This window comes from Vipera berus, assembly GCF_964194415.1.
Source record: "Vipera berus genome assembly, chromosome: 7".
Classification (NCBI taxonomy): Eukaryota; Metazoa; Chordata; class Lepidosauria; order Squamata; family Viperidae; genus Vipera; species Vipera berus.
Window position 1 is genome coordinate 31,277,105 of NC_138209.1, and position 13,773 is coordinate 31,290,877.

The window sequence follows — 13,773 nt, forward strand, 5'->3', positions numbered from 1 at the left end:
GGCTAAACCTCCCTCAAAAACTCTTCGGAGTGCGGGAACTTCCCCGGTGCAACAGACATCGTTGCAAGCTTTCCTTCCTCCTGCTGCATTGACATCGAAAGAGTTAGAAGATGCTCGTGAAACGGAGATGAGCACCGGCCCCTAGAGTTGGAAACGACTAGCACGCATGTGCGGGGGGAATCTTTACCTTTTACCTTTTAACCCCCCCAGGTATGAACGTTTATGTAGCGAGCTTTCACAAAAACGAATTAACTCTGAAAGGGTACTTACATTAGAAATGTAACATTGCAACCAAAAAGAGGCCTCTGTAGCCATGTAACTTGGATTCAGTCTCTGCTACATTTTTAAATCGGTAACTTGCCTGGGCTGTTCAGGTCTACCAGAAACCAGAAGGGTTTTTTTGTGATTTTTGGTTGTCCCTAGTCTCATGGCTAAACAAGAGTGAATCTGAGGCTGGTTTGTTTTTGCTGCTGCTGCTGCTGCCTGGGCTGGAGTGCTACTGTAGAATTACTTCTATAAGTATTTTAAAATATTTTTTTGTTACTCTATAGAGCAGTGATGGCGAACCTTTTAGAGACCGAGTGCCCAAACCGCAACCCGAAACCCACTTATTTGTCGCAAAGTCCCAGGGGTGAATCAGCATTGTGGTGCCCTCAGGGGGGGCAGGGAAGCGCCTCTGAGTGCCGCCTCTGGCACGCAAAACCCAGAGGCGCAAAAATGGGCCACGTGCTGCAAGGCGCAAATACGGCCGCCGTGGCACCGCAGGGTGCAGATACAAGGTGCTGCACCACGCAAGAATGAGGCAGGGCTAGTGAGTATCACGTAGGCACTAGCCCTGCCCCATTTGCAGCATGTGCATGCTCACGGCCCCATGCATGTACACATGCATGTAAAATGCTTCCCCCTTCCTTTTCTTCCAGTCCGCCAATCGACAATGGTTGGTGACCTCTGCTCTACTCGAGCTTGCTAGTCGGCTGCTTTGCCTCCTTTGTGCTGGGCGGGGCTCCGGCTCTGGGCAGCTGTGGCGACCTGATAGGTCTGCTGCTGGCGGTAGCACGCGTGCCAACAGAGGGGGCTCTGAGTGCCGCCTCTGGCATGTGTGCCATAGGTTCGCCACCACTGCTATAGAGCTTGCAAACTGTTTCTTTGCAAACAAAATACTGTACGTTACAAACTATTGTGTTTGCGAACTATCGAGCTTTTTATTTTGGAGATTAGCATATTTTACTGTAGTTTGTAGGTTTTAAATTTAAATTGACTCCAGAAGTTATGGGTGCCCCATCACTGGAAGCTTTTAAGAAGAGACTGGATAAGCATTTATCAAAAATACTGTACTCTCTTGTGAGAGCAGTGGGTTAGACTAGATCAGGGCTTTTCAACCTTTTCACCCATTGTACCACTTTTAGGATATGGCAACATCCAAGTACCACCAGTCGCCTGGCAAGGTGTCAAAAACGTGATGACCAAAAAAAAAAGAAGGAAAAAAGTGATGAAGTACAGGTAGTCCTCGACTTACAACAGTTTGCTTAGTGACTGTTCAAAGTTACAATGGCACTGAAAAAAGTGCCCCCCAAGCCACAGCTGAGCAGGACACCATCATAAATATGAATCAGTTGCTAAGCATCTGAATGTAAATCACAAGACCCTGGAGATGCTGCAACATTCCAACTGATTGGCGCTTCTTCTGGGCTCAGCAGATGTGCCGGGATCAGTGCCAAGCTCCAGCTGTAGCCTGGTGCTGATCCTGGCGCTTTCACTGAGCCCTGACAGCCCCGAAGAAGAGCTGATCCTGGTGCTTCCGCTGAGCCCTGCAGCTCCAGCCATCTCTCGCTCAGGCTTGTATGGTGCTGCCACTGGTTCAGCTCATTCCCCTCCCCCGCTACCACTTTTCTAGGATGGTTGCATACCACCTGCCAGGTGCCAATGTCCTGAACTAGATGACTTCAAGGTCCCTACCATCTCTGTTACTATTACAAGCTGAGAATTCTGCAAATCCCGCCCCCCCCCATCTAGCTCTGGGTACCTGGCTGGAGACTCTTAAGCTGGCAAGTGGTTTTTTTTTAAGCAACAGCTTCACCCCCACCCCCATGGGCAGCTGAAGAGGCTTGAACCGGGTAGCAGCAGTTGTTGTTCACTTTAATTTATTTTTTAAAAATTGTAAAATTGAGTCTGATTTATTTGATGATTTTTCTGACTTATGAACCTAATGGCCAGGCTCATTTAGGTTCATACCTTGAGGACTACCTGTACTGCAGGCTACTTCCGCTGACTGCTGGCTGCCAGCAGTTTGGCAGTTTGAATCTCACCGGCTCAAGTTTGGCTCAGCCTTCCATCCTTCTGAGGTCAGTAAAATGAGGGCCCACATTGTTGGGGCAATATACTGACTCTATAAACTGCTTGGAGAGAGCTGTAAAGCACTGTGAAGCGGTATATACAGGGCTTTTTTTCTCATAGAATACTCAGGACGGCGTTCCGGCACCTTTTTTTTTTTTTGCAAAAAAAAGCTCCCTCTATTGGCTTTAGGAGTAGGCAATCTTGGCTCTTTTTTATGACTTGTGGACTTCAACTCCCAGAAATCCTGAGCCAGCCATGCTGAGGGGAAAGAGAGAGGTTTCCAAGCTGAGCCATGCTGGCTCAGGAATTCTGGGAGTTGAAGTCCTTGAGTCATAAAAGAGCCAAGGTTGCCTAGCTGCATTAGAGGAGGACATTAAAATTATTTACAAGGTTACTTCTTAAGGAACTAAACTTTTAAAATCTAAAACAGTTAATTCAAAAAAGCCAACAGGAAAGAACCTCACATTTTTCATCTGCTTCTGTCTTTTGGAAGGTAAAATTAGATAACAAAATAATCTATTTCCTATGTTAACATCTCTGCAATGAAATCAATAAAGGTAACAGGAAAGAAATGAGAAACATTTTTCTCGATGTAATATGTCTAATTTAGCTGATGCTAGAAAAAATAGTATCTTTTGTACACTCTTGAAAACTATTTTGAATCTATAACCATCTATTACAACTAAACCACTTTAAATTAAACAATTCTTAAGAATGAAATATTCTTAATTTGGACTTTACTTTTACTGTTTGGACTGTTGTGTGTTTTGAAAAATAGATTATTTAGAATCTAGTTATGTTGCACTTCAGTCTTTAAATAATTAACCTAGTATATACATAACAATATATGATGTTTTCCATGGTGAGCTTAACATCAATAACATTTATTAAAAAGGCTAAAATAATTTCTGGTGATATTATCTGTACATTAAAATTTTGTTTAGTCACAATTTTTCACTTTTCACATTCTGGACAAGCAGTAGTCATGTATCCTAGCAAAAGATGTTACGTATGTGCAGTGCTTTTTTTTCTAAAAAAAAAAAAAAGGTGCCGGAACTCAGAGGTGCTGTCACTGGGAACGATGCCGGTGTCTTGCTATGGCGTCGCTGCCCATCCTTTGCACCCCCGCCCCTGCGGCTCAGAGCCACATGCCATAGGGATTCCCTTCCCCACAGCCACCGTGGGGATTCCCCTCCCCACAGTTGCCACGCCGCGGCCCATGCTGAGCCCCCACCCGGAGCTGCTTCAAACCCCAACCCAGAGCTGTGTTTCTCATGGCAGTGGTCTCTGGCGCCAAACAGCCTCTTTCCAACCACATCCAGAAAAATTTGTAACAAACATTGGAATTCTCAAGGCCATGTTTGGTATTTCCCAGCAATCTGTTACTGGAAGGAAAAAGCAATCCCTGCTGCGTTACTGATCCCAAAGAAGCATTTGCATGTATGCAGGTATCCTTAGGGTGCCATAGTTATGGATGAGAAATATTGGTTGCAAAGTTGGCATTTCTGGATGTAATACAGATATTTTGGACTTATTTTTGTTTCTTTGCATGTTTGATATTTTTAAAAAGGCGTCTGCTACTGACTACACTTATGCACATATGCAGGGCTTTTTTTGTCATAGAATGCTCAGAACGGAGTTCCGGTACCTTTTTTGGATGGAACCTTGTAGGGTAGACAAGGCGGGTTGTATGACATGTGTGAGTTCCGGCATCTTTTTCTTTTACAAAAAAAGCACTGGATAGAACAGTGGTGAAATTACCAGCAAAGGGTCAATTCTGGGTGACAAAATTTTTCTGCAAGAAGGAGAAATTATAGTATTTATCCATTTGTGTTCTGGAAGTGCTGTTCCTCTCAAAAATTGTAGGAATTTAGGTTTTGTTGTTTTTGATTGTGAGCTGAATAGCTTGGAATCGAGGATTCACAATGTGCCTTAAATTATGCCCTAAATGCTGCATGGCCTTTTGTGGACATTTCATGGGCAACATTCTCATTTTCTTAAACACTTTATGATTTAACTGTTTTACAACTTAAGACAGATATTCTGAACACCAGTGAAGTTTAAGTAATCTCAGTGAATGTGGGTATTTGTTTGAGGGATTCTGTTTTAGAAATTTTTAATTTGAAGACAAAAATCTTGACAAGATTGTGATATTAGAAAGTATCAAACAGAAAGCAAGGGCAGTGATTTTTTAAAATAGAACTTTTTCCTTTGATGAAAGTATCTTTGAATATAATAAACGTAATTAGGTTAACAGACTGTACCTACCTGGGAAATCTGACTACTTAAATAGACTAAAAGATTCAAGGCAGAAAAAACAAAAATGAAAAAAAACCCCTATCTTTTATTCTCACCATAGTAATTGATATACTGTGCTTTCACTTTTTAATCATGGCAACCACACAAAAAAAATCTGCCAAACTGGGAGAAAGATGCAAAGTTCACTAGAACAACTTACCAGTAAGGGTATTTCATCAGATTTATTGCAGTAGAAGGATATAGTTATAATAGTTCTCCCATTTACATCTGAATCTGAAAGATTTAAAATGTATATAAAGACTTAGGGCAGAGATCCCCAACTCCTGGGCCACAGCCCACTACCGGCCCTTGAGCCTTTTGGAACTGGTCTGTGGAAATAGTTGGTGAGTGTGCGCATGTGTGCTCTATTTGTGCAAGTGGTGGGCGCGCATGCCCTCTGCTTATTCAAATGGAGCTACGCGTGCATGCTTCCTGAGGGCATGGGTGGAACCATCCCCTCTTCCCCATGTTGGTCCAAAAAGGTTGGAGAACTCTGACTTAGGGTATGGAGCAAAGTAAGTCACAATTTGACAGTTGTGTACTGATGAGCATGTAATTGCTAAAATGTACACAATTAGATTTTCTGAAATGAGTAAATTAATTTATTGAATTATAGAAAAAAAATATTATCTTTGTTTAATGCTGACTAGAGGTCTCTTATGGACTTTTTGGTGTAAAAATGAAAATAACTAACTTGTGACATGGTTTTGATAAATAGTCAGGATAATTTATAGAAAGAAGAGTAAAATGATGTAACTTTAGAGAGAGTTGGAATTTGTACTTATAACTACTGGGAAGAATATAGAATATCAATACTTCTTTATATATATATATATTTACTTTTTCCTTTTCTTGCACTTTTTGCTTTAATTCCTTTTTTCTTCCTTACTACTAGTTTGTCTTAGCTTTTATCTTCTTATTTTAAAATTTTATTAAAAATTATACTACAAATATGTAAATCTTAAGATAGATCCTATGAAGTATGCTTGTTGCTGATCTCGGATGTAGCCATTAGTTTTTTTTTTTTCATTTTTATCTTTGTACAAAGTGAACAATGTCTGTTGTCTTGAAGGCATTATGAGGTTTTATATGACATGCTGAGAGCCATATTCTCAAAGAAACCAACCCGGAATAATTTTAATAAGGCTTAAGAAATCCATTTTGCCTCTTAAAACCCACAGAAAATCAAAAAATTGTGAGGAATGGTCTTATATTTTGATCTCACATCTTTGGGGAATAAAAAAGGAAAGCTGCTAAGCAGTTGGTGACTTCTGGACTATTGTTTTTGTATTTTCTTTTCCACTGATGATATCACTCTTGAAGAAAATAAAATTGTTTTGGAGATCACTTGAAGTATTTTTTTGTTAATAATTCTTTCTTTTCTGATAGGTATTGATGATGTTGTGGCGATAATGATCCCTGAGCCAAAGGGGAAAGAAATAGTGAGCCTATTGGAGCGGAATATTACTGTAATGATGCACATAACAGTCGGAACCCGTAACCTGCAGAAGTATGTTAGTCGTACTTCTGTGGTGTTTGTATCCATCTCCTTCATTGTGCTGATGATCATCTCCTTAGCATGGCTGGTCTTCTACTATATTCAGAGGTTCAGATATGCAAATGCCAGAGACAGGAATCAGGTGAGTGGTACTTTACTTGAAAATAAATATCAATTCCCTTCCTTTAAAAAAAAATCAACATAAGCAATGGTGTATATATGTTTTTACCTTCAGATTCCAGAAATCTGAGAATTACTGATTGGGAATTTTTGTTAAAATGTAAACAGTCAAAACTGAATTGATTTATGTCATATTTAAATTGTTTAGTGTCCATCATAATGAATGTTTCTTAATGAGTATTAAAGAGAGCATTATTTATAATATTTGCATAAACAGTAAAGAAGAGTGTATTTCGTACAGTTAAAGATAGGGACAAAGAACAGGAAGTTGATCAGCTAGGTCCCTCTCCTCTTACCTAAGGCCAGTGCTTTTTTTGTAAAAGAAAAAGGTGCCGGAACTCACACATGTCATACAACCTGCCTTGCCTACCCTACAAGGTTCCAACCAAAAAAGGTGCCGGAACTCTGTTCTGGGCGTTCTATGAGAAAAAAAGCCCTGCCTAAGGCACATAAAGAGGGACACGGTGGCTCAGTGCGTTAGGACGCTGAGCTTGTCGATCAGAAGGTCGGCAGTTTGGCGGGTCGAATCCCAAGTGCTGAGTAACAGAGTGAGCACCTGTTACTCATCCTAGCTTCTGCCAACCTAGCAGTTTGAAAGCAGGTAAAAATGCAAGTAGAAAAATAGGGACCACTGCAGTGGGAAGTTAACAGCGTTCCGTGCGCCTTTGGCGTCTAGTCATGCTGGCCACATGACCACGGAGACGTCCTCGGACAAGCACTGGCTCTTCGGCTTTGAAACGGAGATGAGCACCGGCCCCTAGAGTCGGAAACAACTAGCACGCATGTGCGGGGGAACCTTTACCTTTACTTTTAAGGCACATAAGCTAGCACAATGTTGTTTAATATAGTTTTTAATTTGGAATACATCAGTGAGAGGATTAATAAAATTCATATCTCATAATGCAGGCAATGAACTCAGTTAATAAGCAGCACAATGTATGCCACTCTTTCTTACTTGAGTGCAAGAATTTGCAGCTTGATGTGATTGCGCCACTAATATGGGACATCAAAATTTATCCTTCAGCATGGATAATTCCAAAGAGGAAAGAGAGGAAAGCAGCTGGACCTGGAAGACAGATGAAAATGGGCTGAAAGATTCAGCACAGGGGCTGGAAAAATAAATGGAAACTTTTTTGGATAGGCTGAAATGCTTGGCTACCTGTTTAATAATGTATGTTTGGGTGTCTGGGTGTAAGAAGGTAGAAGTGCTTCTGAGAGAAATACACTGAGCAATGAGTGTATTTTAGAAGATAACTTTGAGAAACAGGAGACAAAAACATTATATCAGAAAAAGTCTCAGAAATTTTAAGCTAAAAATTAAGAGAAATTATTTCCATTGGAGATGGACATTAAATTCAAAAGAATTGTAGTACAGTAAATAGTTGAATCAATCATTTTTCCTTATATTAGAATCTATTAATTGATTATTTTCTTTATATTTTATTTATATTCCAGTACAAAACATATGAGTTTAATAGATTTCAGATAACTTTACATGGACATTTTATGTCCTATATGAAGAAAAAAGACATTTTCTACTGAAACCTGGTAAGATTATAATTTTTACAATTGGATAAAAAACACATAATGAAAACATGTAACTTAAAATATATCACATAGATTACACATGTATTATATATTTAGATTCAGGTTTTTATTTCTTAGTTGGGTAATTAAATGTCTGAAAGCAAGCAACCAAACTCAGGAAACTCCAAAAGATACATAAGCCAGAAGACAAATCTTTTTGCATATGGTCCCAACCCTACGGAATATGGTGACTTCCTTGCACTTACAGTACTGTTCTAATATCAATTCTTTTTCAGTAGGCATTTATTCAATAACCCAGTGGTCATTAGATGGCCATTTAGGGTTCTTTTTATATATTTTACTTGGCAAGTTGGTGTCAAGGTTGCACCGCTAAGATGCCTGCTAACTTCTATTGCTACTCAGTTTGCCATAGAAACAGGGAGGGGTATTCAATAAAGCTTATTTTTTATGGCCTTCAAAGCCTTGAAGATTCCTTTTTTGGGGTCTGCTATTTGGACAGTTGATATTAAACCAGCTCTCCAGTTATGAATGCAACCTGCTCAGATGCCCCTAGAGGATTGTAGCATAGCGATGTTGGGAACATGGGGCTGCCCTTGAAGACCACTCGGAGGCTCCAACTGGTGCAGAATGCAGCCGCGCAAGTTGTGTTGGGAGTCTCCCGATACTCCCATGTTACACCTTTGCTCTGCGAGCTGCATTGGCTGCCGGTTGCCCTCCGGGTGAGATTCAAGGTGTTGGTAATGACTTACAAAGCCCTACATGGCATGGGTCCGGATTACCTACGGCAACACCTGTGGCCGGCGTCAACTTCCCTCAATCCAGTGCGCTCCCACAGAGAGGGCCTCCTCAGGGTGCCTCCGATCAAAGAATGTCGATTGGTGGCCCCCAGGGGGAGGACGTTCTCTGTGGGCGCGCCAGACCTGTGGAACCGCTTGCCGGTCGAGCTCCGGATGGGCCCCGACCTTCGCTCCTTCCGGCGGGACTTAAAAACTTATTTATTTGAGCAATCCGGCCTGGTTTGATGGGTTAAGGGTTGGGGTTTTAACATGGTTTTAATTATTGTTTATATTGGGCATAATATTTAATTGTTTTTTAACTTTTGTACTTCGTTTTTAATATTTATTGCCCTGTACACCGCCCTGAGTCCTTCGGGAGAAGGGCGGTATAAAAATTTAATAAATATAAATATAACTGAGAAGAAGGTCAATGCCGCAGCAAAGACTGATGTGACCCCTCCCGGGAAGTGGTCTCCAGGCGCAGCTGGTGGTGACGAGGTCCAAGGTGAGGGCTGAAAAGATGGAGCAACTGCCAGTGTGAGAAGAAGGAATCATAGTAGGATCCCTCTACACTGGTCCGAAGCTCCAATGGAAGGGCAGTGTGGGGAAAGCAGTCAAGATGGAATTCTCCCTAATCCTGCTGGGGGTTGCAGTAACCTGGAGGAGCAAGTGGAAGGCCAAGACGGCTGCCAAATGGGAAGAGTTGGCAGAATGGAGACCCATGACCACCATCCGTAGACCATCAGTGAAGCAGCTGCTAAAGAAATTTGTCGGAATGGAGATGTGGGGAGCGGCGCCAGTGAAGTCACCTACACAGGGAATAGTGCTTGGAATGGGCCAGGCTTTTGGCCACTTCATCCCCTTCTCCACCTCATCTGATGGTACTAAGTCAGGTGTGGCAGGGAGTGGCAGGGGCCTGGGTGATGGTTGGGCTCCCTTTGGTGGCCATCGGGCAGCCCCTGCTGGTCTCTGCGGTGGCAGGAGCTCTGGCCTGTGCCACCCCGCAGGTTGTGGGAGTGCCACTGGGCTATGTGTTGGTCTGTGATGACCATGAGCCACTGCTTTTGAGAACCATGTTCGATGGCCAGCCAGAGAAACTCACCTATTTCCTGAACCAGGTGTGGAACTACCTGGAGCTGTATGGAGCAGTATTCCCAGACAAGGGGCCTGTGTAAATGCCATCACCACAAATCTGGAAGAAGCCATTGAGTGGGTGATGGCACTTCACAACCAGGGGGCTCTGGAGCTGGGAAATGTCAACACATTCCTAGAAGGGCTTCGAGCCAGATTTGGAGACCCCATCCCAGCCTGTTGAATGGAGGCCGTTCTGTAAATCAGGGGAGCCAGTCTATAGCCGAGTACATTCAGGAGTTCCACAGCCAAGCCAGGAGGTTGAGACGGTGGCCAGAATACCTACTGGTCTACCACTTTTGAGATGGGTTAAACAGGGAGCTGTACCAGAATTGCCTGCCCCTAGGAATCCCTGATGACCTACAAGCCTGGTATCAGCTGGCCACTACAGTAGAACTGGACCTGATGGAATACTAACAGCATGCAGCTCATGAGAGCTTCCCCCACAGAAGCCAAGAGAAGTGCCCACCAATACACAGAGAAGGGGGAGCCCTCCCTTCAATCGCTAGAGAAGGCCTGCAGGTGCCCGCTTATTTGGGAAGGAAGGCCACCAGGCAGTCAACTGCCTAGCTCCCCAGCCCTAAATGGGGCCAAGGACCCCAAGCCAACCCAAGCCAAAGAAAACTCTGAACAAGAAGGAGGAAACACAGACAGTGAAACAGGTCATGGAGGTCTCCCCCCAGTCATGGGAGGGAGAGGGAACTCTGAACCCCAGCAAGCCAGGGTTGCTCTTCTATGAAAGTGACAGCAAGGGGAAGACGACCCAATGGTAAGTGGCACCATCGCCCCATTAACTGCCTAGGTGGAGATGGTAGTGCCCCAGTCAGGAGCAAGGGGGGTCTTTACTGCCCTGTTAGACTCAGGGTGCACTCGCTGTTTGATCAACCTGCAGATGGTGAAATTGTTGGGACTGAGACTTAAGAGGCTGAAGCAGCCCATGACATTTGAGCAAGTAGATGGCTCGCTCACTGGGTGGGTGTATGCCTGCAACCTGCCTGAACTGAGCCAGTGAGCCTAAGGACAGGGAGCCACGAAGAGACTATCCGGTTTATTGTAGCCCCCCAAAATAACAGTGGGAACTGAAGAGCAAACCTGAGAAGGGGCTGGGTATGAAGAAACAACTAAAAGCTAGGTGAACATGATCAGCTGAGAAAATGAAAGCAAAGTCAGTTAATACGCTAATGGAGAGCAGCCCAGCAAGGCCAAGCATCCCAAAAATATCGAGACTAAATATCAGCAGAAGTGTTTAGTGAGCGGGAATCAGATGCACTCCCCCCTCACTGTCCCACAGACTGTGCAATTGAGTTACTGCGGGAGCAAAACTTCCCAAGCCAAAGATGTACTCTATGACCCCAGGGGAGATGGAAGATCTCCAAGCCCTTATGGATAAAAACTTAGCTAGGGGTTTCATCCAGCCAGCTAAATCCAGAGTGGTAGCACTGGTGCTCTTTAATGAGAAAAAAGATGGATCATTGAGATTATGCATGTACTTTAGGGGATCAATGGGGTTTGTGTGGAGAATATGTACCCCCTCCCCCTTATGGAGGACATGCTGGGCCACCTGTCCAAGGGGAAGGTGTTTACCAAACTGGATTTGAGAGAAGCGTATTACTGTATGAGGATCAAGGAGGGGGATGAGTGGAAGAAAGCTTTTAACTGTACTTTAGGGTGCTACCAATTCCAAGTGATTCTTTTGGGCTACAGGGGCCTACAGCTGTATTCAGGCAACTGATTAATGAGGTGTGCATGATCACCTGTACAAAGGGGTGCTGGTTTACCGAAAGAGGCTTCCGGGTGACAAGGCTCCGTTGCCGGCAGCCATTTAGGCTGTCAGCCCCGTCGCTCCATAGAACCGCCAAAAACAGCGATGATCAGCTGTTTTGGCGGCTTGAAAGCCCGCTCCTCGGGAGAAGAGGAGGGGGTGAGCGCCCAGGCAGGGGTAGAGCTCTCCCAGACTGCCAGAGTTGAAACTCTGGTGGTTGAAGGATTGAGCCCCCCCGAAGCCTGAGTTTGCTCCGGACCTCGGGACACCTCTGCTCCAGGGCTTTGGAGCAGAGCAGGATGCAGCAACCATCCCTACCAGCGAGAGTGAACTTTGGATTACTTGGATGCAGGCAGAGCTGTACAGGAGAATCATGTCAGAGCAAGTATATGATCTTTAACTCAGTGGATTTTGTGGAGATTTTTAAAAGTGAAAGTGCGCAACAGAATTGAGTGGGCGAAAATGGCTGCCAAATCATCTAAAGTTCCCAGAAGCGCAGGGGCTTCCCCAGTGCAGCAATCTTCGTTACAGGCTTTAATGCCCCCCCTGCACCTGCACCTGCACCAGCTTTGACAGTAAAAGATTTGCAGGATGATTTGCAAGAGGCTTTGAAAAAGCAATCTCAACAATTAGCTGAACTTATGGAGGAGAAGCTTACAGAAATGAGGGCAGACATCTTACTTGCATTTCAAGGCATGGCCGTTTGTATTGAACGTTTGGACGAGAGAGTGGAAGAACTTAGCCAAAATAATATCAGATTAGATGCTAAAATGACGGATGCTGAAACTGTGATGGATAAGATTGATGATGATTTAACCTTGGTGCAGTACCACGAGATGGAGTTTGCTGTGAGAATCAGAGGTTTAAAAGAGGATTCTAAGGAAAAATTGAAAAAAGTAGTTTCAGAAGCCCTGGAAGGTGTTTTGGGGCGTCCAGCAGAAGATATTATGGTGGATATAGATAAAATATTTCGTGTTAATTCATGGATTGCAAGACAAAGGAAATTACCCAGAGATGTGATGGTTTATTTTACAAAGAGAGCAATTAGAAATGAGGTTATTCAAGCTTTTTATAATAGTAAATTCGCAATTGCAGAGCAAGAAGTTTTAATTTTAAAAGAGATCCCTCCAAGAATTTTAAGGAGAAGGAAGGAGTTTGCTTTTTTGGCAGAAGAATTAAGAAGACGGGATATTCAGTTCAGATGGGAGATTCCAGTGGGTATGGTAGTGATGTATGCAGGCACGAGACATCGTCTTCTTACAGTGTTACAGGCACGTGATTTCTATGCCAATATTTTAAAGGCAGTCCCTATACCACTTTTGGAATCTAAAAAGAAGAATGGTGAAGGAGAGCGTCAATTACAAAGTAAGAACGTACAAGGTGCTGAAGGAGTTATGCAGCTGAAAGATGGAGAATTCCAGAAAGTTACAGGAGTGGATCAAATTTCAATATCATCGGAGGAGGTTAGAGACCAAAGAATGACGCGTGCTGCTGCTAGACGAATGAGACAAGAGCAAGAACAGCAGAGAGTTATGACGGCACCTCAAAAACTTACTTACAGTGAAGCAGTGGGAGGAGCGCGACCAAAGAGAGTGCAGGTGATTTTGGAAGAGGCGCTCCAAAAGCTTCAGGTCGCAAAAGATGGCGACAAAGCTTCTAACCTGGAATGTTAATGGTTTAAATTCACCACATAAGAGAAAGAAAGTATTTCAATATCTAAAGCAATTTAAAAACGATGTTATTTGCTTACAGGAAACACATATTAGAGCGACGGATCAAAAGTATTTGGTAAACTTGAGGTTGGGTACACAGTTTATTGCTTCTGCGACTGATAAGAAAAATGGAGTGGTTATTTACGTTAAGAATACTTTGACAGCGACTTTAATTGAAGCAGATAAACAAGGAAGATATGTTATGATTGAACTATTAATAGAAGGCAAGAAAACACTTTTGGTTGGACTATATGCTCCTAATCAACAACAAGGAGATTTTTACAGTTTATTACACAGCAAGATCATTCAGTGGGTTTATAAATCTTGTATTTTTATGGGAGATTGGAATGGTGTTTTGAATGTACAAATGGACAAGGGAGGTCTTTTTAAAAGCATCCCAAGTCATGCTAAACTGCCTAAATCTTTTTTTGAGATGAAGGATGACCTGGAATTGAGAGATGTTTGGAGAGAAAGGAACTTGCAAGAAAAAGACTTTACTTTTTTCTCCGACAGGCATCAATCTTTTTCTAGGAT

At 43.0% G+C, this 13,773-nt stretch overlaps 1 protein-coding gene across 1 annotated transcript in view; it reads left to right on the forward strand.

Moving 5' to 3' along the window:
• The window catches only part of RNF150 (ring finger protein 150), a gene marked incomplete at both ends in the record, with an annotated part of 106,150 nt that overhangs the window by 66,228 nt on the left and 26,149 nt on the right, over positions 1–13,773 (forward strand). The window contains one exon of the mRNA XM_081332721.1: positions 6,022–6,272. Within this exon, the coding sequence (XP_081188847.1) occupies positions 6,022–6,272 (251 nt within the window). The remainder of the gene's footprint in view (positions 1–6,021; positions 6,273–13,773) is intronic.